This window comes from Dendrobium catenatum, unplaced genomic scaffold, assembly GCF_001605985.2.
Source record: "Dendrobium catenatum unplaced genomic scaffold, ASM160598v2 fragScaff_scaffold_1482, whole genome shotgun sequence".
In the NCBI taxonomy this organism is placed as follows: domain Eukaryota; kingdom Viridiplantae; phylum Streptophyta; class Magnoliopsida; order Asparagales; family Orchidaceae; genus Dendrobium; species Dendrobium catenatum.
Genome location: NW_021319944.1, coordinates 2,191,705 through 2,214,967, shown reverse-complemented (window position 1 = coordinate 2,214,967; position 23,263 = coordinate 2,191,705). Strand labels below are relative to the sequence as shown.

General features: G+C 37.2%; 1 protein-coding gene across 1 annotated transcript; it reads right to left on the bottom strand.

Annotated features, from left to right (window-relative positions):
- Window positions 1-342: 342 nt before the first annotated feature.
- LOC110115777 (pyruvate kinase, cytosolic isozyme-like) lies at window positions 343-22,436 on the bottom strand. The gene is made up of 3 exons (XM_020849141.2): window positions 21,977-22,436; window positions 9,541-10,002; window positions 343-1,532 (listed from the first exon to the last, which is right to left on the bottom strand). The coding sequence occupies exons 1-3, from the start codon at window positions 22,232-22,234 to the stop codon at window positions 720-722; spliced, it is 1,533 nt and encodes a 510-aa protein (XP_020704800.1). The 5' UTR covers window positions 22,235-22,436; the 3' UTR covers window positions 343-719.
- Between the last annotated feature and the right edge of the window lie 827 nt (window positions 22,437-23,263).

Below are 23,263 nucleotides of genomic sequence, written 5' to 3'. Positions count from 1 at the left end.
AAATAAATTTTTTAATATTTAATTTATGTCACTTCAAAATTTTAGAATTTTAAAATTTTAGATATATATTGAAAAAATTGATGATATTTTTTAAATAATTAATCTCCCTCTCCGTTTAAAAAAATTATGAGTTCACTACTATTAATAAGACTCGTCACTTTATTTGAAATATATGTTAGATAGGAAAACTCTTAGTCACTAGTTTATACGTAGGCATAAGGAAAGATGACCCTCTTGAAGTGCATACACCATTAAGAGCAAGGGACAAGTGCCGAAGCCATTGGTGGAGTAAATCTTCCACCAAATAGCAGACAGTGGATGGATGGATGCATACACCAAATAGCAGACAATGTCACAAGGCTTATCATTCACTCCTCAATCTCTCATTGGCACAGCATATGGACAATGAAATTCCAGCCTAGGACTTAACAAAACTTGTAACCTGGTAAAGTAGTTTGCAAAATAAGGCTGCTAGTTCCAACAAATCAACACAGATGAAACCAAAATGCTTATGGGGGAACAAAAAGGCACACAAATATAAAGGGGAGTTAACTTTAGAATACCAGAATAATAAAATCATAGCTTTCCTTGCAAGTAGTTATATCAGCAAAACTTGCTCCTCTTAGATGGATCTTCCTGCGGGCAGGGCAGGGCAGGGCAGGGCATGCCGATAGGAAAACAAACCACTTCAAACAACATAACCCAGAATATTTCTCCCATCACTTCACAATGCAGATTTTGATGACAGAAGCAATGCCGATGCGATGCAAAGCAACAACAGCATCCCCAGGCTTGCATAGCTTCCTATCCACAGCCGATTTCAGAGCAGCCTCCAGAATCATATCTGTAGACTCCGTTTCAGTAGCCTTGGCCGAGCCCTCCGCCAGCAGTGGAATCAGACCCCTGTAGGTCAAACTATGCCTTGCAGGAGTCTCATCACTGACAGACCAATCAAATGAATCTGTGGTCAGTGTAGGGACCACCACAGATAGGATTGGTACAGCAGGGCGATACTTGGCCACAAGCTTTGCCGTCGTCCCACCACGTGTTAAGACGACGATAAGTGCTGCCTTGGCCTTATTAGCCGTGCGCACGGCAGAGGAAGCAAGACTCTCAAGTGGGGTCATAGGAAGAGGTGCCGAATTTATCATATGCTTGAAGATAGCATCATAGTCGAGAGAAGATTCGGCCTCAATGCAGATCCTGGCCATAATTTTCACTGCCAACTCAGGATAAGCTCCTGCAGCACTCTCCCCGCTGAGCATGACACAGTCGGTGCCATCAAGTACAGCATTAGCAACATCTGTGGCCTCTGCGCGTGTCGGTCTTGGGGACTTGATCATGGATTCAAGCATTTGGGTAGCAGTGACAACAGGCTTGCCTGCAAGATTGCATTTGTATATCATCATCTTCTGGGCAAGGAAGATCTTCTCGACTGGAATCTCCATTCCAAGATCACCTCTAGCAACCATAAAGGAATCCGTCTCCCTAAGGATTTCATCGAAGTTTATCACACCCTCTTGGTTTTCAACCTGATTAAAAAGGATCAATAAATAATTAACAAAAGCAGCCAGCAACCGATTGGATTAAATATATTCCCCTTTGCTATTGTTATTTAGTATGAAATTAGGAGCAATATGAAAGTAACATAACCTGTAAGAAACGCAGTAAATATGTTTCCCATTGTTATGGTTAATTACTATGAAATTAGTAGGGAAAGGGTATAGTTAAGAGTGATAATGTTGAGCACCAGGGTACTATTCTAGCATCTGTTTGTAATAACCAGAAATATTCAGGAAGCATTCCAAAACAACTCTTGGAAGAAGGCGGTTTGGAAGAGGATGGTTAGAAGTTGGGGCCCACAGTCTAGATTTTTCTTTTTTTATACCGTCGATATCTCCTCCTGTGCTTGCGTTTTCACTGGAGAAAAAAAAGGGTGTTGGAGAAGGATTTTCGCAAGCCATTCATCAGTGCTCGTGGAGATGAAGAAAACCGCAAGCAAGCATGGTAATGAAGGGTGATTTAGTGCAGAAATTCTTGAAGATTTCCGTTGCTATCTTTTTCGGCCAGTAGAAGGCTGCAGCACAGAGGATTTAGGGTGGAGTTGGTATAACGTATGCAGCACTATAGCATTTCTCGGCAAAGGAAAGTTTCAGAAGGGTTATTATTAGAGCGCTGCAGATCCATTCGGCTCAATGCATGGATCAATTCAGCATAGTGTTGAAGGAAGATTGCTTGTGGCTTGGTAGGAAAGGAAAACAACAGTAATGGATGTGAGAAGTAAAAGTGCAAATTATTTGAAGAAACGGTAAAGTGAAGAAATAGAGAATTAGAGTGGTATTCTGAGAAGTTAGGATTGAAGAAGGCTAAATCATAAAAGATAGAAAAGGGTGATATCGATTATATAGTCTTATACAAAGAGGAGGCTTTGAAGTGACTTATAATAGAAGAAGAATAAGAAGTGAATGTTTGGAAGAAGCAACCCGTCTAGAAGGTAAGTAATGCAAATTAAAGTTTTAAATGTCATTCTTGTTAATTTCTATATTGTATGTTCGTATTTGCATGAATGCAAGAAAAATATGCATTACATGTAATTTTCTGCTAAAGGATGTTCCTAACCTAGTTCCCATATAGGAAAGACCACTTCTATATTTGAATCAAGAGACTATCAAATAAGAGTTGTTATATTTCATTAAAGATTTTTCTAATTGAAAGTATTTTGGAAAGAATCTTCATTTTTAACTTATAGTATACATTTTCATTTCACAATTAAGTAGAATATAAAGACCTTATTGTTGACCTGTAAACCTAAACAAACAAAAAAGAGAAAAAATATCATTCCAGCTCTGCCCCATCCTGTACGTCGCACGTCCACACGTCGAGGCCACGCCGATGTCGCTTCTTCGCACGACCCTTCCTAGCTGTTCGATTTCGCTCCATCTCCGACATTCCCTTCCTGTCGGATCGGGAGCCAGGGCATTTTGATCAAAAGCAGCAACGGGGATCGCTCGAAGTAAGGGTAACTTTCGCCCTTTCACCCGCTTCTCCGACTGTTTGTGGCCGACCGACTATGCTCCTTTGACGACGTCCCCTTCCTGTCCGGTCGGAAGTCCGACATTTTGATCGAAAGCAACAGCGGGAGCTCCGCTCGTTGTGAAGGAAACTTTCTCCCTTTCGCCTTGCTTCTTCGGCCCCTTTGTGCTGTTCGACTTCGCCCATCCTACGACATTCCCTTCTTGTCGGGCCAAAACCAACAACGGGAGCTCGCTGACCGAGAGGATAACTATCTCCCCCACACGCGCTTCTGCGGCCAACTCCAGTAAACAGAGGGAGAGGGAGGTTGTTATTATTTATTTTTAATTATAAATTAATGACAGTTAATAAAACTTAATTACAATTAATTAATAATTATAATTAATATTAATTAATCATAATTAATCACATGATTAATTAAATACTAACTATAATTAATATAATTAGTTGTATATTAATTTTAATTAATTAAAATTAAATTATAATTAATTCTAGTTAGATAATTATAATTAATTAAAAATAAATTGCTCTCTTACCTCGGTGTTCGTGTCGGGCCGGCAAACTGCACATACGCTTTTCTCTAGCGTGGTGCGAAGGGAACCTGGTGCGGCACCTACGACGAGGTAGGTGAGCGGCCCTTGACTCCAAAATCATGTCCTCGGTGTGTGTGACGAGCCGGTCAACCACCTATACAAACTTTTCTTAGCATAGTAGGAGGGAACCCGGTGCGACACATACGACGAGGAAGGTAAGCCTAGTGCACGCTTTTCTTAGCGTGGCTAGGACAACTCTTAGGTACCCATACGCGGCTTTGTACCTGCGGGGAAACAACTGTTTTCCTTGTAACATATATCGAAGACCCATACAGGCTTTTCTTAGCGTGGTGAGGGATGACGATTTCACGGCCGCGGTGTCCTCGTACGAGGGCACCTACAGTACACGCTTTTCTCTAGCGTGGCGGGAGGCCCAGTTTTCTATAGTTTTTCCCCAAATGGGGGAGACGCCGGGAGGCTACCGAAATTCTGGGTGAACATATGATTGCACTCAGACCTGATTTGGACTCAAATGAACACAAACTAGTGGACTTAGAGCATGAACTATAAGGACTTGTATTTGAACATAACTTAAATGATTAATCAAGACCTGAACCAAATAAAATAAGTTCGAACTTGAACCGAAATTCAAATCAATTTGAATATGTAATTGAACTTGAAAGGACTTTTGAAGACCCTGAACAAGCACTTGAACTCGAACTGTACAACATTAAGTGGGACTTGCAAACTCGATGAACTCAAGTCTAAATGAAACTGAACTTGGAATCAAACGTATACAAAGAACAAAGCTTGAATCATATACGAGGGAACTCAAAATATAAGAACATTTGTACGGTCAATAGTGACTCAAAGTACGCTACAAGACCTCGATGCGTACAAACAAAGAATGTAGCGAACTCTTACAACAGTCTCTACAATATCAGGTGCATCGTACCTGCAAGAACAACAAAAGATTACATAATGCATATGTGTCCCCTATATGCATTATTGAAACCTCCAACACTGGTGACTTTGCCTGTAGATCTAGATGGCAATACTGACATTTGATAGTGGAAGACTCATCCTTGCAAACAAGTACATCAACCACCTGAGATTGGTGAAAGGTGGATATGATTCAGGAATAATGGCTCTTCTACGAACACCTTCAGGATGTCGTAGTGAATACAATGGGTCTCTGAAAAATAAACACAAACCACTTGTGGATAACAACAATGGGTATCGTAAGTACAACGAACCCTTGTGGACACAAGTACAGATATCACCTACAGTAGCGATGATTGAGATGCTGCAAATTATGTCGGGTGTGAAGACAACACGAAAAAAGGTCTACTACACTAAAGATCATGAAAGGAGTTCTTTTCAAAGTAGCGGTCACGAATTTCAAGAAAGACCTCCCGACGAATGAGAAAAGGGAGTCTGTATCAAAATAATGAAATATCTCGTGAGATTCAGGTGACAATGCTACGATTCACCTATATCCAAAAGCAGGAGTTTCGTTAGTTCACTACAATCCACTTGCAGAGAGCACAAATAGTGCACGATAGTCTACCAGTATAAAGCAGCAAATAACTCAATTCAAAAGCTGTTACGCCACGCCACCGGATCTGCAACATCCATGCAAGCGGACAAAAGACGTTTATAAATATTTCAAAATACCCCCGTACATGCACCGTAATATGTATGCATATAGGTACACAAAAAGGGGGCAAATCCAATCACAACACCTGCATGGGCCCCGGCAAGCGTGTTATGGGTATACACGTGACAGCTAGGATGTTATACGAGTCAACAAATGAATTCAAGTTTGATCCTGATCCTTCTATGAGGATCAATAGGAGTCGACAAGGTTCGAACCATCAAACAAATATACGGTTTTGGCGACCGATATATTTGTCCTATATATATTCATATTAGACCTTCAAGACCTCTAACAATGAGAATTCACTTACAAAGACATAAAGCTTATAGAACCAGATCCTCCTAAGTAGGTAAATAGGAGTCGACAGGATTCAAATCATCAGACAAATATGTGATTTTGGGGATTAGTATATTTGTTTTAATATATTCATATTAGGCTTTCAAGGCCTCCAACAAAGAAAATCCATCAACAAAAACACAAAGCCTATGAACCCAATCCTCTGTCGACCAGTAGACAGAGTCGACAATGTTCAATCCACAAATAAAAATGACCACAAACACCCCAATGATGTTCGTGCTGAATGTGAATCTCAACCCGAGGGGTTAATCTCAAATATTTCAAAATGCCCTCAAACTCCACAAAATTCAGATATCTTCAAGTGACTTTAATGTCACCCTGATGATAGCCGTGTTGAATGCAAATCTCAACCGGAGGGGTTCGCAAAAACTTTCAAATGCCTCCCAAATGCTCAGACACCCACAAATCCAAAAACTCCAAAATTCCAAAGATCATGCAAATTCCAAATATTTAAAATTGAAATCCAACCATAAAGCACTTAAAACAAAATCTATTCACCCTCCGGAACAGTTTGTTGAGGTGGACAAATAAAATTTACTTAAGCTCACATAGAGCCAAATGCCTAGTCGAAAATATCACTAGGATCTATTCTCAAACAAACTTCTGCCAATAAGGACGTGGTACGTGTCCTCTAACTGATGATTTTGCCGCCAAATGGCACCGCAGGATAAACGGTTACGACCTCGGGCCCTCTGAACCGAGTGATTTTGCCGCCAAATAGCACCACGAAATACCAGTTATGGCCAGAGCCAATACGCTCCTTAGTGGAATCAAATTCTTGAGATATGAATCAATAGGATATGATCGATAGGGCACAAAGCACTCTGTTAGCTAAGGTGGATTCAAATTTGTCCCCTTAGACAAACATTCACCCCAAATCTACAAAGTCCTCTTGGACGAAGCAACCCATGGCTGCCGACAATGATCCTTCTGTCAGGTTGGGTCGACAACCGCCTTTGATCAAGTAGACCAGGGACCACGATGGTCCGAGACGACGGAACTATAGAATTTTGATCGGGTCCATCATCCATTCCCCCACCATCTACTTTAAGTGCAAGATGGTGAAAATTTCTATTTTAAATATCAAACTTAGAACTTTCAACATCCAAACCCTTCAAATTCCAAATTTCTAAGCCCATGTTGCAACTATACACCCAGTACTACGTATTTATAAATACAACGTATCTTATTGACGACTAGCCTTAATCAAATCTCTCGTGACCGAGAGGGGTAATTAACTATAGAGGCTTGTACCTATACGAAACTATAACTCAGATCATAAAATCCTCGCAAAATGAGGGCGAAATCTCTATGTAGTGACTTATCTACAAACTCATCTGCCTTCCAAAATTTACCCCGGAACTAAATTCGTTAAAACTCCCCCCGAAAAGAAAAAGCATAAGCGGGCGGAGGCCGGGGCCGAATTTTCGAAGCCCACACTTACGAAAGCAACAATACGAGTATGAATTATGTTATATGTGTATTGAATATCAATTTAACATAAAGTTTAGCTATATATATGATGTATGATTTATAATGATAGTTGGGACAAAAGAGACCCCTAAAGAGGCAAAAGGACTTCTATAGAATTCAATGTCGATAATGAGTAAAATTGATATTCAATATGGATCTAAGAGAATAATTAAAAGTAATGTCAATTGAGATGTTTTATTGTTTCTCTAGTAGTTTAAAATTGTTATTCATGTTTTAATGTTCTTAAATTGTTTACAAGAAAGTTTAATACTAATTATAACTGCATAACTTATTGAACCTTATAGCTCACTAGTATTTTCATTACTGGTTGTTGTTACAGGAAAAAGGGAAAGAAAAAATGGTTGCTGACTAGGTTCAAGTATATCTATCCTAGATGTTAATTGTATTTCTGTTTGTAAAACTAAACTAGAGGTATGTGAACATTCTCATGAAGTGTTTGTTTGGATTTTTCCTTAGTGGCTCTGTAATCATATTATATGAATGTTTAAAACTTTTAAATGCTTTCGTTGTTGTACCAGTTGAGGTTTATGATATATTTTTATGTAAACATTCAAATAATGAATTATTTCACTCTACAGTACTGTTCATGGGTATTGTGGGTTGTTACAAAAAGGGACTCCTAAAGAGGCAAAATGGACCTCTATAGAATTCAATGACGATAATGTCAGGTTTTCCTTAGCTCCATTGAATTTATGTATGAAAGAATAGTCAAATCTTTTAATGAATAACATTGATATTCAATATGGATCTAAGAGAACAATTAAGAGTAATGCCAATTGAGATGTTTTGTTGTTTCTCTAGTAGTTTAAAATTGTTATTCATGTTTTAATGTTATTAAATTATTTACATGCAAGTTTAATACTAATTATAACTGCATAACTTACTGAGCCTTATAGCTTACCAGTATTTTTATTACTGGATATTGTTACGGGAAAAGGGAAAGAAAAAGTGATTGCTAACTAGGTTCAAGTATTTTTATCCTAGATGTTAATTGTATTTATGTTTGTAAAACTAAACTAGAGGTATGTGAACATTCTCATGAAGTGTTTGCTTGAATTCTTCCTTAGTGGCTCTATAATCGTATTATATGGATGTTTAAAACTTGTAAATGCTTTCGTTGTTGTACCAGTTGAGGTTTATGATATATTTTTATGTAAACATATAAATGATGAATTGTTTCACTCTACAGTACTGTTCATGGGTAATGTGAGTTGTTACACTATTCTTGCTCTAACACAGTGAACTTGCTTTGATATGCTATAACTATGACCTCTTGCACGCTCTCATTCCTCATGCACCCAAGCAAAAGATAATCAGTTATCATCCATCCAGATTACATTTGTTACTAATCGTACCATACCTTCCAGTGCTCCTATCATCTCCAAAACAACCTGAACATATCTCATACTAACAGCAGAAAATTGACCCAATGACAACATAAATCTAAGTACCAAAGGTTATGAATTATTTCCAAAAGACAAAATTACCATTTTCCTATCCTAAAAACTAGATGGAAACTGCATTTCTTTGAAGCACTTCTCCTTCTCATCCCCACATACAGAATTTTACAGACCCTTTATATCATCCTGCGTGAGAGAACATATTGCCCCATAAATGTAAAATTTTAACTAGAACCTTTTCCAATTACTCTCGAGGCCGCATCCCCATAATGAAACTTTGGACCCATGACCGATGATGGTGAAGATGATATTAGGGGTGTCAAAAAATAACCCGACCTATCAATTTGACCTGAATCTAACCCAAAAAATCTGAGTTCGAGTTGATCTGTTTAATAAGTGGGTCAGGTTCAAGTCTGGAATTCTTAACCGTTTATTAAATGGGTAGGGTTTGAGTTGTCCCGCCATCTCGATTTTGACCCATTTAAATTTTTTTCTTAAATTTTTTATTTGCTAATATGATTGTCTTATTTTTTATTAATTAATCTAAAATCTATTGTTCAAATTTTATAAAAAAAAATTATAAATAAAAATGGGTTATCAGGTCAGGTTCGGATCATTTGGTTGCTGGCGGTTGGGGTTTGGGGCCGCATTTTTACCCATTTATTAAACGGGTTGATTCAGGTTGACTAGATTCGGGTCGGACCCGAACAAATTCGACCTATTGGCCTATTTGGACACCTCTAATGACATATTTCAAATAAGTAAACAAGAAGAGAATAGTAAAATAAGAAATAAAAGTAAATAAATCATATAAAAATATATCAATTGATAGAAATGAGTAGCTTAGACATCAATTTTATTTGCTTAGCATTTTTACCCGTTTATTAAACGGGTTGGTTCAAGTTGACCAGATTCGTGTCGGACCCGAACAAATTCGACCTGTTGACCTATTTGGACACCTCTAATGGCATATTTCAAATAAGTAAACAAGAAGAGAATAATAAAATAAGAAATAAAAGTAAATAAATCATATAAAAATATATCAATTGATAGAAATGAGTACCTTAGACATCAATTTTATTTGCTTAGCATGTGATCCAAGAACCTGTCGAACCGTAACAAGATCAGAACCCTTACGAACAAAGGACAAAGCAATCATGTCAATTTTGTTGGGAACACCCCAGTCCAAAATATCTTCCTTGTCTTTATCAGTTAGCGTAGGAAGATCCACTACTATTCCTGGCAGATTCACATTTTTTCTCTCACCTAACATTGCAGTGTTCTCACAACGACACCTGACCGCTCCTGCAGAAGGGTCACAAGATAGGACAGTCAAGGTTATCGTGCCATCAGCACACAATATAGTATTTCCAGGCTTCAAATCTACAGGAAGCTTCTTATAACTCATAGAAATTGTATTCTCATCTCCCTTGATGCTGTAATCAGTAGTCACAGAGATCTCTTGACCCTCTGTCAATTTGATAGGCTTTCCGTCTTTCAAGAAACCAGTACGAATCTCAGGCCCCTTCAAGATAAAAAAAGTGTAATTAGAATTGACCCCAAAAGGCAGAAAATTTGAGGAACAGGGATTTCGTAGTCGGTAAAATGATCAGCTTCATGTAATCATACACGATATATAATATAAAAACAAACATAGCGGGCCAAAAAAATGTGCATGAAGCTAAAATCACTAAAACAAATTCCAATAGACATCTTCCATTGTTTGGATGAGTTTCTAACGGTTAAATTGTACCATTATACCATACGTAAAAACTGTATAAAAAAAAATTATTTTAAAAAAACAAGGCTTGCCGTACACAATATATAATATAAAAACAAACTTAGCGGGACAAAAAAATGTGAATGAAGCTAAGATAACTAAAACAAATTGCAATAGACATCTTCCATTGTTTGGATGAGTTTCTAATGGTTAAATTGTACCATTATACCATATGTAAAAACTGTATAAACAAAAGTATTTTAAAAAATAAGGCTTGCCGCGAGATTCCCGTTAATTTAATTAAAACTACAGTTTTGTTAAGAGCTTTCGAAAGTATGACTCGACCTTCCGCAAAGAAAAAACATTTACATGGAAAAGCAGTAAGGTTCATTATTTTTTCCAAGACATCTACCAACGACAATATTAAATATCCGATTTTCTTGAATGAACCATCACAGGTTATTATGTCCATTCAAGGAAATGGAATAAATCTAACACAAGTGCACAATTTAGATCACTATAATGAAGCACGAAGCGCTGCAACACTAACGCTGTGGGATAACATGTGATATATAATATAGTTAACATTCAAACATACTAAAAAAAAATTACACGGAATAGAAGGTGATGTCTATCTTAGGGTCTAGAGTTTCCTGACACAAATCAGGTATTGGTGCATATAAACATACACAAAAAAATCATAATTCATAGCCCACCAACTCTTATGCAAAAACTCTATTTTAATGCAAGTAAAAAAAAACTATTAAAATCATGCGAAAAAATAATTTAAAGATCGTACAAATTCGAAATTTTACAACAAAATCTAAGATCAATATAAAATCATGCAACGAATAAATTAGAACATATCTAAATTAAAACAACAAGCATTTATCTTACTATATGGGATCGCCTACAAGAATCTTTTATCTCCATTGTATCATATTAAGAGTCAAATTATCATTTAAAAAAAAAGAGTCAAATTATCATTTAAATCTAATAAAAAAGTCATTTTTAATACTTTCTAACCAAATTTTTTAGGCATAACTCTACTTTCTTAACATAGGCTGGATCTACTACATCTGCTCTCCTAACAGGGTCATAGGAAGGCCGACGTTATATGTGAACAAACCATCAAGGCGGCTCTCTAATATTATCTGCCATGGAGTTACTCCAACGTCCGTCACTTCAAAAACTATAATATTGTGTCCAACTCAAGTCCTATATTTTAATATTTGACGTGTCACATGTCCGAGTTGTGTCGTATCCATGCCGCCGTGTTCATGACTGTGCTTCATAGGATAAAACTGCATCGATAAAGACTGTTAAAATTATATCAATTCAATAAAATCATATAGGAGTGTATATATATTATCCAATTATTAAAAAAATAATAAAAAAATTAAAAAAAAATATTATCCAATTATTCTACATCATTATCAAATCAATATATTACATACCATGGTTTAAAATTGCGCAATTAGAGGCGCGCCAAGTTTAAGAGAAATTAGGGTTTAGTTTTTTTTATTTTTTTTTAGTGTATTTGATTTTTTGCTTTAGGAGACATGGTTAGAGGTAAAGAAAAGACGAATACGTCATTGCGGAGGGACCCTTCTTGGAAGTATAGTGTACAAGTTGACATTGGCGGCGGCGAGAAGAGCTATGTATATTTAAAGTGCAACTTTTGTGAGAAAGTTGTGAAGGGCGGAGTAACCCGCATGAAGGAGCACTTATCATGCTCTCACAAGAACGTAGCACCTTGTGCAAAAGTGCCGGACAATGTGAAGGAAGAAATATGTGCTTACATGAAGAAAACTACCACTGTCAAACACTTACAACAGCAGCAATTTGATGAAAGGGTCGACCAAGGTGCCTATTTTGGGAGCGAGAGTGGAAAGGGCTCCTCCTCCACTATACATAATAGAGGTGCACGGGGTCCTATGGATCAGTACATGACTACTGAAGGAGCAGATAGAGGAGAAGCAGATATGATGCCTGCAGGTGGTACTAGAGAGGGTCGGCGACAGGTTTGCATGGACATTGGGAGGTTTTTTTTTGAAAATGCAATACCATTTAATGTTGCTACATCGCCTGCCTACTTCAGTATGATGCGGTCTGTAGGATTGTATGGAAGAGGGTTGAAAGCACCTTCTATGTATGAGTTGCGCACTTGGATTTTAAAAGAGGAGTTGCAGAACACCGAGCGAAGCATTGGTGAGATTAAAAGGACATGGATTGAGACAGGTGTGACTATAATGTCAGATGGATGGTCTGACATGAAGAGTAGGAGTTTGATAAACATCCTTGTCAACAATCCCTATGGTACAGTGTTCTTAAGATCTGTTGAAGCTTCTGATGAGGTGAAGAATGCTACATTTATTTTTAATTTACTTGATGGAGTTATTGAGGAGATTGGAGAGCAGTTGGTTGTCCAGGTAGTGACTGATAATGCAAGTGTATACAAAGCAGCTGGTCAGATGTTGATGGAGAAGAGGACACACCTCTATTGGACACCTTGCGCAGCACATTGTATTGATCTCATATTGGAGGATCTTGGTGACTTACCTCAGCACAAGAGTGCTCTTGTTAGGGCGAAGAAGATTACAAAATTCATCTACAATCACTCTTGGGTATTAAGCTTAATGAGAAAATTTTCAAAGAAAGAAATCATTCGACCTGCAACCACTAGGTATGTTCATATTTTTTACATTGTAATTCATTCCAACTGTATGTTTTGTGATTTTGTACTTTGGGACATAATTTTATTGCATCTACTTTCTTATTTTCCATTATTGCTATTATTTTCCTGCTAAAATCCTTAATTTTTCATTTACGCAATTCTGTGTTCGTGAGGCTTACGCCTCAGACCGCCGCCTCGAGGCGCAGTTACGCAATTTTAAACCTTGTTACATACTTAATATGTCACATGCTTAATATCAATACGATGAATAAATAGTACGAAATAGTATCGTTGTCTATATTAGTAGCAGTAACAATCTAGTGGCATGAGTAAGAAAATAATGCAATAATAATAAAGATGTGAAATAATAATAAATCTATAAAGTAATAGGAACAGTGCCTCAATAACATGCATTTCAATAGTAAAACTAAACAAATAAGAAGTTCTGACTATCATAGTGTTTTTCAGTAATCAGTAGGTAACCATTGGCTTAATAAATATAATCATCACTTTTTGCCCTTTGACATAGTAATACCTTCTTATAACTCCCAATCAATATCACGTAAATCAATAGAGGAAAACACCCAACCATAATATATAAAAGAAAGTCAGTCGACTCGCCATCATGTATAAGTCAATCAATCTCCAATCAACTAATTGTTACTTGTCTTTCACACACACAGTATCATCACAATACTATAATAGTAATATCGTCCAGCTATTATTCAATCACATATTCACCTTCATTTACAATGCTTGCAGCAAATAAAATATTATTAAAGTTTAATTCAAAAAGTACCAAAATATCCAAACAATTTGTAACAGAAAATCCTACTAAGCAAAAAATCATATTTTCAGAAATTAACCAAATTACCAAAGATCGTATAAAATAATATTTTGAATCTTCAATTGAACTAAAATCCTATTTTTAGATGCCATAATAAATTTCTGATTTGGACAAAATCATTGCGTGTTCAAAATCATCCGACGAAAAATTTCAAATAAATATTTAAAATATTTATAATCTCAATCTCTATAACATATAAAAAGTTACACGGTGAAAGTTTTACCAATACAAAATTATACTCATTTTTTCGGTAACGGAAACACAAATTTTATCGAAAAAAATAACAAAAATATAAAATTATTGAAATAAAAATATTATAAAGGTTTCTTAAAGCAATAGGAGTAAATCTCCCAACAAGATCGAATGATGAAAATCGCTCTACAATCTCCAAATCTAGCTTTCCTTTGTCTCCATCCTCACTTTTCTTGTATTTTTTTCCTTTTCATTTCTCTATTTTAGATCCAGACGAATGAATAGGAGTTTTAAAGAATTTTAATGAATTAAGATAGTGGAATTAGATTTTTATAATAAAAGATATAATTGATCTAATATTAGAGGGATAGATTGGCACTCCCACGAACCCTAGACGCCGCTAGGAAATCTCAAAGAAAATAACTACAGCAGAAAAATGATTGCCTCTCCCTGAAAATAATACATAGTTAGCCTTAAATAGGCTCTGATACTTCCCTCTTAAATCAGTCTCCTTTCCTTAATTAATTCCCTCTCAATTATAAACTCTTTCCCCAAATAATTCCCTCCTAATTATCATTCAAACCTTTCTAAATCTCTCCCTTTATTTCTCTTTCTAATATATTGAATTAAATCCTTCTTGGGCCCAACAAGGGGGGGCAAAACCCCTCTCACTAAACCCACCCAGCTCTCCTACTGTTTCCGGTTCAGAGGAACCGGGTGGAGTCCTTTGCCCTTTCTGAGCGTATAATACTCGCCCCCCCAAAGACGCACCTTGTCCTTAAGGTGTAGGGATGTCAACTGTCTTCTGATCAACTCGTATGGCTCGCATATAGCATCGTGCTCCGGCAAATCCTTCTACTTGATTAATACTTCATGTGTAGGGATGTCAAAATCGGGTCACGAGTCAGATTCGGGTCCAACCTGGAACTGACCCAACACAATTTGACCGGAATAGGACCCATTTTTTTGCAAACGGGTCACTTTTTTGGACCCGAACCTAATTCGCTTCGGATCTGGGTCAACCTGACACAACCCTCCAACTCGAGTCAGCGACGGTGCTATATGCCGATCGCGAAAGAGGGCAAGGCGCGGCATGAGATTGAAGTGAGAAGGCAAAGAGGCGAGGGTTTTTCTTTCGTTCATTTTCTCCCCAACGAGAGAGTCGAAGGCAGCTCTCTTTTGTACGCATTAACAACAAAAACTCAATGAAACATAAAAGCTATAGCCAAAGGCTCTCCATGGAGACCTTAAAGCAATTCAAATCCTCAATTGTGCACTTAAGCAAGGAAGCGTCTTCCACTCTAGCATCATAGCTGAACTCATAGGCTTTCTTCGTCGTCGTCACTGAAGTCTCCTCCCAAAGGCTCTCCAACGCGCCACTTGATCTACTCCAGTTCCCTTTCTCCTTTCCCGATGCCTGCGTGCGAGAAAAGAGGAGAGAATGATGGGGCTTGCATGCAATATTTGCTAGAGAAAGCGGGAAAAAAGTTGCGAGTTTTTTTTTTGTTCCCTCCTAGAGTCGAAAGCAACGGAAGAGGGGAGCTGCTGGGAGAAGTCATCCAGTCGGAGGGCGGCGGCGAGGGCTACCGCGTTGGTCACGAGGGCTGCCGCCTGCCTTGTTTGGTCCCGAGAACTCTTTTTTTTATTGAAAACATGTCAATCTAGGTCAATTTTGGGTTAGCGGGTTGAGCCGAACCCGACCAGATTTTCAAACGAGTCAAATCCTGGAACCTGAACCCGACCCATTTGCGAAACGGGTTGACCCTAACTCGGAATTTTTGGGTTGGCATGTCAGGTTTCCGGGTCGTGTCAAATATTTGAAACCCCTATTCATGTGTTGTTGTTTCTTCTCCGCGCATGCCTTCTACTCCTTGAGGTTCCAAAATGACCTCCTTGTTGTCAAAGTCGAGGGAAGTGAAGATGGAGTGTGATCTCCTATCGCCTTCCTCAACTACGAGACATGAAAGACGGGGTGCAATGCTGATGAAGGTGGTAGCCTCAATTGATAGGTCACTATTCTAATGTGTTCCACAACTTCATAAGGTTTGTAGTATCATGCAAGGTTTAAAATTGCGTAATTAAGCCTCGAGGCGGTTTTCGTCCGTGAGGCGAGGCGTAAGCCTCGAGGCGGTCTGAGGCGTAAGCGTCACGGACACAGAATTGCGTAAATAAAAAATTAAGGATTTTAGCAGGAAAATAATAGCAATTTTGTACCTTACAATAATAACATCTAAATGATATATGAAAATAGTAGAAAATAAGAAAGTAGATGCAATAAAATCATGTACCAAAGTACAAAATCACAAAATATTAGTTCCAAGAAGGGTCCCTCCGCAATGACGAAGACCCATTTTCCTTGCCTCTTACCATGATCCCTAATGAAAGAATCGAAAATCACACAAAAAATTTCAAAAAATCTAAAACCCTAGAATTTCTTTCACTTCAAAAATCTAACCAAAAAGTCAAAAAAAATACCTAAAATCGTTTGTGGACTTCTCCTACAAGGCGGCCGGACACTTCAACTTCGCCGGAGAGAGGCGGCGCCGGCGGGAGAGGCGGCGGGAAGGATGGCCGACCATGCGGGACGCCTTCGGTTTCGCGAACAGAGAGCTGGAAGCGAATTTTTTCGGAAAAGAGGGAGACCGTGCGGGATGAAGGGAGGAAGAGGTTTCATTTTAAGTGGGTGGGGCCTATTCTGTGAGGCGTACGCCTCACCCTGAATTGAGCAATTGCGCCTCTGAGGCGCGCCTCAGTCCAGGTGAGGCGTACGCCTCAGCCAGGTGAAGAATTGCGTAAGCCTCGAGGCGTTTTTTGGTCAAATTGCGCAAAGGCGCGCCTCTAATTGCGCAATTTTAAACAGAGGTATCATGAGGACAATTTCTCATTCCTCCTTGCTAGTGTATTCTGCATGTAGGACCTCAGCTTTAAATAAACATTGTCACCTAGCTTGAAGTGTACTTCTCTCCTATGCTCATCCACCTTTTTTCATGATCTGCTAGGCTCTCAATAAATATTCCTTGAGCTCAAATAATACCCTGTCCCTTTTCTCTAAGTACTGGTCTACACTAGATGCTGGTGTAGTGTTGTGTCTATAATGAATTAAATGAGGTGGGTCTCTCCCATAGAGAATCTTGAAGTAGGTGGTTTGTGTTGCAAAATGGTACAAGGTGTTATACTAATATTCGGCCCAAGCAATCCATTTTGTCCAACTCTTTGACATATATAATATGAAGCATCTCAAATAGGCCTCTACACTTATGTTGACTACTTATGTCTGGACAGATAGACATCTATCTGGGGATGGTATATCGTGCTTCTCTTCAGGACTATCCCCTTTAAACAAAACAACTCATTCTAGAAATGGCTAAGGAACACCTTGTCTCAGTCTAACATAATAGATTCTGGAAATCCATGCAAATGCAACACCACTCATATGAAAGCAGTGGTCACAGAGATTGCAGTATAAGGATGCTTCAGAGGAATGAAGCGTGCATATTTGCTCAAACGATCCATATCCACTTACCTGATCACCACCTTTAAGGCACAACTGATTCCCTATGCATAGCAGTCCTTCTTTGGTGATGTATCCAAATTCCTTCCAAATTATTATAGAATTCCAAGTCAAGCTTGTAAAGGTTAACATACTCATGCTGAGAAAATAATTACTGCAGATTATCAACAAAGCCACCAAAAGTCGAGAAAGAATGCTAACCATCTTATTCTGCAATCCCTTCTTCTATCTGATGACTAAGTTGAATTTTATGAATAAACCATCTGCTTCATGTTTAGAGCTTGTTGGAATTTCTGCTACGTTTATAAATATAGAAGTGGCTTTGGAATGTGCAAAAAAACTTCTTTTTTCGACATGAGGCCATCAATGCTTCACAGATTGGATAAATAGAAGAAGTTTATTATGATATTTGAGCACTCTAGAACCTCTTTGAGTAATATATTATAGGTATCCCTTGCATTACATATGCATCAAGTGCATATTTAGAAGGACTAGCCTCGACTTCAAACAATCTATGAAGATTCAGTAAGGTTCAACTTGACACCTCGTTTATTCTCTTTTTAAGAAGAAGAAATGTATTTTCATGTTTCTTCTCCCAGGAGAATTTTTTCTTCGCCTTTATTACTGTATGTAGAGATGCAACGAGCATAAAGAACTTGAAAATGAATCTCTTCACATACCAATAAGCTCCTGTGATCTACATGTCAGTTGCATTCCATGGCTAAGGTCAACCTCTACTGGCTTTTATCTTCTCAGTGTTGATCACAATCTTTCCATTGCCAACTTTCAACCCCAAATTGAGCAAGGCCTCCTTCTCAAAATAACACTACTTCATATTCATCATGAATTGATCTTTCTTCAAGAGACCAAACGTTTTCCACACATCTGACAAGCTGCTTCTACGCCCTATGTATATTAGGATGTCATCAAAGTTCACAAAATCCTCCATAAATGATCTCAAAATGTCATTCATGTGATACATGAATGTGGTCCGTATATTACAGAGACGGAAAGACATTATAATCCACTCACATAGTCTCTATTTGGTTTTGAACGAGGAATACAAAATACCTTTTTGCAATCATTGGTGGTAGCTTGATTTTAAATCCAACTTGGTGAAGATTGTTGCTAGCTTTAGTTGGTTCAATAAGTCATCCACTATAAAAAGTGGATATCAATTATTTACAATGATTTTATTTAGTGGCTGAAGATCTAAACACATCCACAAACTATTATCCTTATTATACATCATCTCAATTGGAGTTCCACACAACAAGTTTCTCAATTGGATGATGTCATTATATAATAACTCAACAACTAGCTTTTAATATCTTCATTTAACACCACTTAGTTGTGGTACATCTGAGTGTTGGATAAAGTTAGGTTTGAGAAAAGATAGATCTCATTTTCAAGGCAATCCTTTCAAGTACTGGAAAAGCTTTTGCTACTCTTCCACTAATCGTTGTAGTCTCATCCCTCGCATCCCAAAAACCAGAGAGCACATTTTCTTTTTCATCCACTTGAATCATCTCAAATTCTTCTAGGACCAATGATTTTGCATTGCCATCAAGCTTCCTCCATCCAATAAAGAGCAAAATAAAGTTTTGACTTGCATTTATAATTATTTTCCCTAGTCAAACCACCACAAAATTTAGTGGTTGACATCCTTTGCTCATGTTAACAATGTAACGTACTTCAAGAGACAATATAACTACAGCCTTTTATAAAAGATGGCATCTTGGTTCTACAAATATTAGAGGCAAAACTTCACACATTACCTCATTGATGAATCTCTAAGTACTGGCAAATCAAACGCAAATTACTAAGCAATTTGGATCTCCTTGCCCTTATGAATCCATCTGAGAGGATGGAATGATAGTGAGAAATCATCTTGAGTCTCAATCTCTTGACTAGGCTTATTGAGATAAAGTTAATTTAACTCCTCCTGTCAAACATGGCATTGACTGTGTTTGGCATAGATTCAAAATATGAATAGCTCCTTGCTCACACTAAGTTCAGGTGTCGAATTGGTCTTTCCCCCTCAGCATTGCCATAACAGGTCAATTCTTGTTAATTCAACAACTCTAATTTTTGCTTCAAGTTTATTGCAGTAGCCACCTTCCCCTCAACATCCTCTTTGAACTTGTCCGAGAAGAGCTATGAATGAAGTTTCCATTGTGTCCCAAGATCCATCACTGATCATAATAAAGGTTACTCTTAATAGAATAGGGTAGAGAATTACCTTGAACATATCCCTTCAAATTTTTCTACTTCATTCTAGCAATCCATGAAACTCCTCTATCTCTACGGTTACAGGGGGATTGTTGCGACAACATTTGTTCTTTCCTTCAATGGTCATTGTAAAAAGTGTGCCTAACCAATATCATTGATGGGAAAGAGCAACAATAAATTAGAGATATTATAATATAACCCAATCATTTACTTGGTCAGAATTGAGGCATTTTCGAACAACATGACTATGACATCCCAAGTTTGAAGAGAGTTGCTTAAAAAGAGCCTGGAGTGATCTACTAAGGCCCAAACCATGAGTAGCTCATGGCAGGATTCTAGTATGACAGACTTCTAGTAGAGAAGAGGGTGGCCAGGAATGAACCAAATACTACATTGGAAGGCGTGGAAAGAATATTCGGCTATATTAACATGCAATGCGCTTTTTAGTATAATTGGTGGATTTCCCATGGGAAGTTCACAATAAGTGTGCTCGTAATGGAGCACTCACAGGATGGGTAAGACCCTAACAATTTACGAAATATGATAAAACCATGAAGTTCATACTAGCTGGGACGAGTCAAGCGAAAGAAAACAAAGTATAGCATTGCATGGACTAGGGCATTACAATTGTTATTACTTATTAGAGCCTAAGAGCCTTTAGTATGATTTGTAGTTTGGGAATGAATCAATCAGAACTATGTGGGCTTATAACATCCTGAATTTAAATATGGCAGTTCAAAGAGGGTGAGAGATCATCAAAATTTAGGCTTGGAAAAGGAGCGGCCTCCAACATGCTTATAAAATGGCAAGCTTCAAGGAAAAAGGGGGGTCATATGGAGAAGAAAGAATAAAAAAGATATTAGCCTAAATACGCAAGACATCTCTTAGTGCAATGGATGAATTTCTCTTGGAAACTCTACAATTAAACATGCTTGTAATGAAGCACTGCTTGACTGAATGACCTCTTACATGAATAAGAATAAAACCCAAGGTTTAAAAAGGTTAAATCGAAAACTGAGGCATTTTGCCTTAACAAAGAGAGACATATGCCTCAAATTAATAAATAAATAAATAACTTATAAAAATAATTTGTAAATATATGTCATAAACCATCACTAAATTAACTGTTCATCATCAGTTAAAAAACAAAGTAAAAGAATCTTAAAAAAACAAAAAAAAATCAAATTAAAATAATGCAAATATATTATGTTAAATAAAAACAAAATTATTATAATAATAAATATAATATTTAAAATAATCATACTTATTTTTTGTGAGGAAAACGAACTTGCTCAACTGGCAAACACACGCAATTGCTCAACCACTCATAGACAAGTTCTCCCTCGCTTATAGTTAATCGAGGCATTCCCTACACATAACCTTCCCTACTCACAATGCTCCTCGCTTTTCGATCTCCATGCTCACAATTACAAGCAACTTGTTCATCCCTCTCTATCTCACTTGCTCTAAATCCTAATCTACAAAATTTAAATCAAAAACTATTATAAACTATATTAGGTATATCATAATATCATATAACAAAAGAATTTTATTATTATTATTATTATTATTTGACATATTTGACTCAGATGCCTCAAGGTGTAGACCTCAATCAAAAAAAGGTGTAAATCTCACTCAGACTTAAGGCGTAAGCCTAAGGTGATTTTTTGGCACCTCATGGTAAGACGCGCCTCAAGGCGTGTGCCTCAAACACCTTTTTTAATCCACCATCATTACTCCTTATAGACCGGTACATAGTTTGCTTGCTCATAAACTACATCATCACAATCATCTAAAATTGAAGGCATGCAACATGGGTAACCAAATCGTTGGGCCTATCTCCTCGATTATGATATACTTTCATCTCCTTCTACTTGAAAGATCTAGGTAAAAGAATAGTTCCCCGATTTTCTTGAAGTCATTGCTAATCAACATCATGCACCAAGATTCCTCAAAACCTAATGCTTTGATATCATCTGATCAAGTTATTCAAGGTCTCGCAAAAGAAAAAGGGGTAAGGATTCTTTATTAGTGGCAAGAATATTATAGTTATAGTTTCATTCAAGAAAGAACTAGGAAAAATAAAAAAGAAAGAAAGAAAAAGCATGTACAATTCATGGCAAATAAAAACAACAACAGCTAAGAAAAAAATAGGTTAAGGAAAATGTAAAGGAATCAACATCCCCAATAGTTGGAACAAGGCAAACAACGATGATGATTCGTAGGGCTCAGAGAAATTAAGTCCAAAGAAATTATAAAAAAAAAATCCGAGGCAACGTAATAGAATATAAGGATGGGGATCACGCGGGCATAAACTAACCTTCGTGTCAAGCATAACGGCGCAAAGGATCTGAGTATTTTGCATTGCAATGTTGAGGTTATCGAGCGTCTCTTGGTGGTACTCATGAGTGCCGTGGGAGAAATTGAACCTGGCAACATTCATGCCCGCTCTAAGCAGTTTCTCAAGCATCGGGACCGATCTCGATGCCGGCCCTAGCGTGCACACAATCTTCGTCTTTGGAAGCCTCCCATCACTCGGTTGCTCCTTCAGTATCCCTTCAATGTCGATGTTCGCCATCCCTACACAGAGATCTAAACTCTAGATTGCAGACGAAAAGAGAGATTATGAAGAGATCTGAAAAGGTCCAAAGAGGCAGCCGCGGATGGAAGACAGAATAGGAAGTGAGGGAATCTGAAGAGAGTACGAAAGTGTTAAACCATCATCTTTGAAACTTCATCATCCGCCGCAGCATCCTCCAGCTGTACTCAACTGATGGCACAATCCCTTCCCACAGCTGTTTCATAAATTATTATTATTATTTTAAAATATTAAACGGAAAATCGAAATCATTAGGGTTTAAATTCATAGCAATAGATTAACTAAAATATTTATTGACTCCTAATTTTTAATCATTTAAAAAATAATTTGTAAATATTTCTCTTCATAAAAATATATTAAGAGGAATATCATTTCATGCCAACAAATAGTTATATGTTGAACAAAATCATGTTCAAGAATATAGATGGTACAGTTTTTTTTTTTTTTTTGGTTCTTTCATATATTGTGCTCATTGAATGAACATTTAATAGATGATGTTTGATATCTTGAATAACATTGTAATACATTATTTGCATCTCTTCTATTAGCAACATTTTAAAAAAAACGAAATGTTAAATATGTCCCTCTCACAATGATTTTATCACAGGAATGGAAATGATAAATACTCATATGATGTGGGTTCTAAGACAAGTTATGATCTGTTTATTAAAAAAAAAAAGATGCCTAACGAAATTTTTTAGGCTATTAAGCATTATATTTTTTGAAAATTTGAACCGACATCGTACTCTTTATTAGGGATTTATTTTTTGAAGATAGAAATTTATTCTATATACACTTCAAAATTGAGCATATGATTAATCATAAATTTTAAGAAAAAAAATCACTAAAAAGAAATCATTTGAGTGCGAAATGGTAAGAATAAAAATAATAGGCTCTTATACTAACGCAAACAAAATTTATAAAATATTTTTATGAAGGAAAAAGATGCACTCACCCAACCCCAATCCCCCTATCATCATCTAACTTCCATCATCAGACCACCATCAC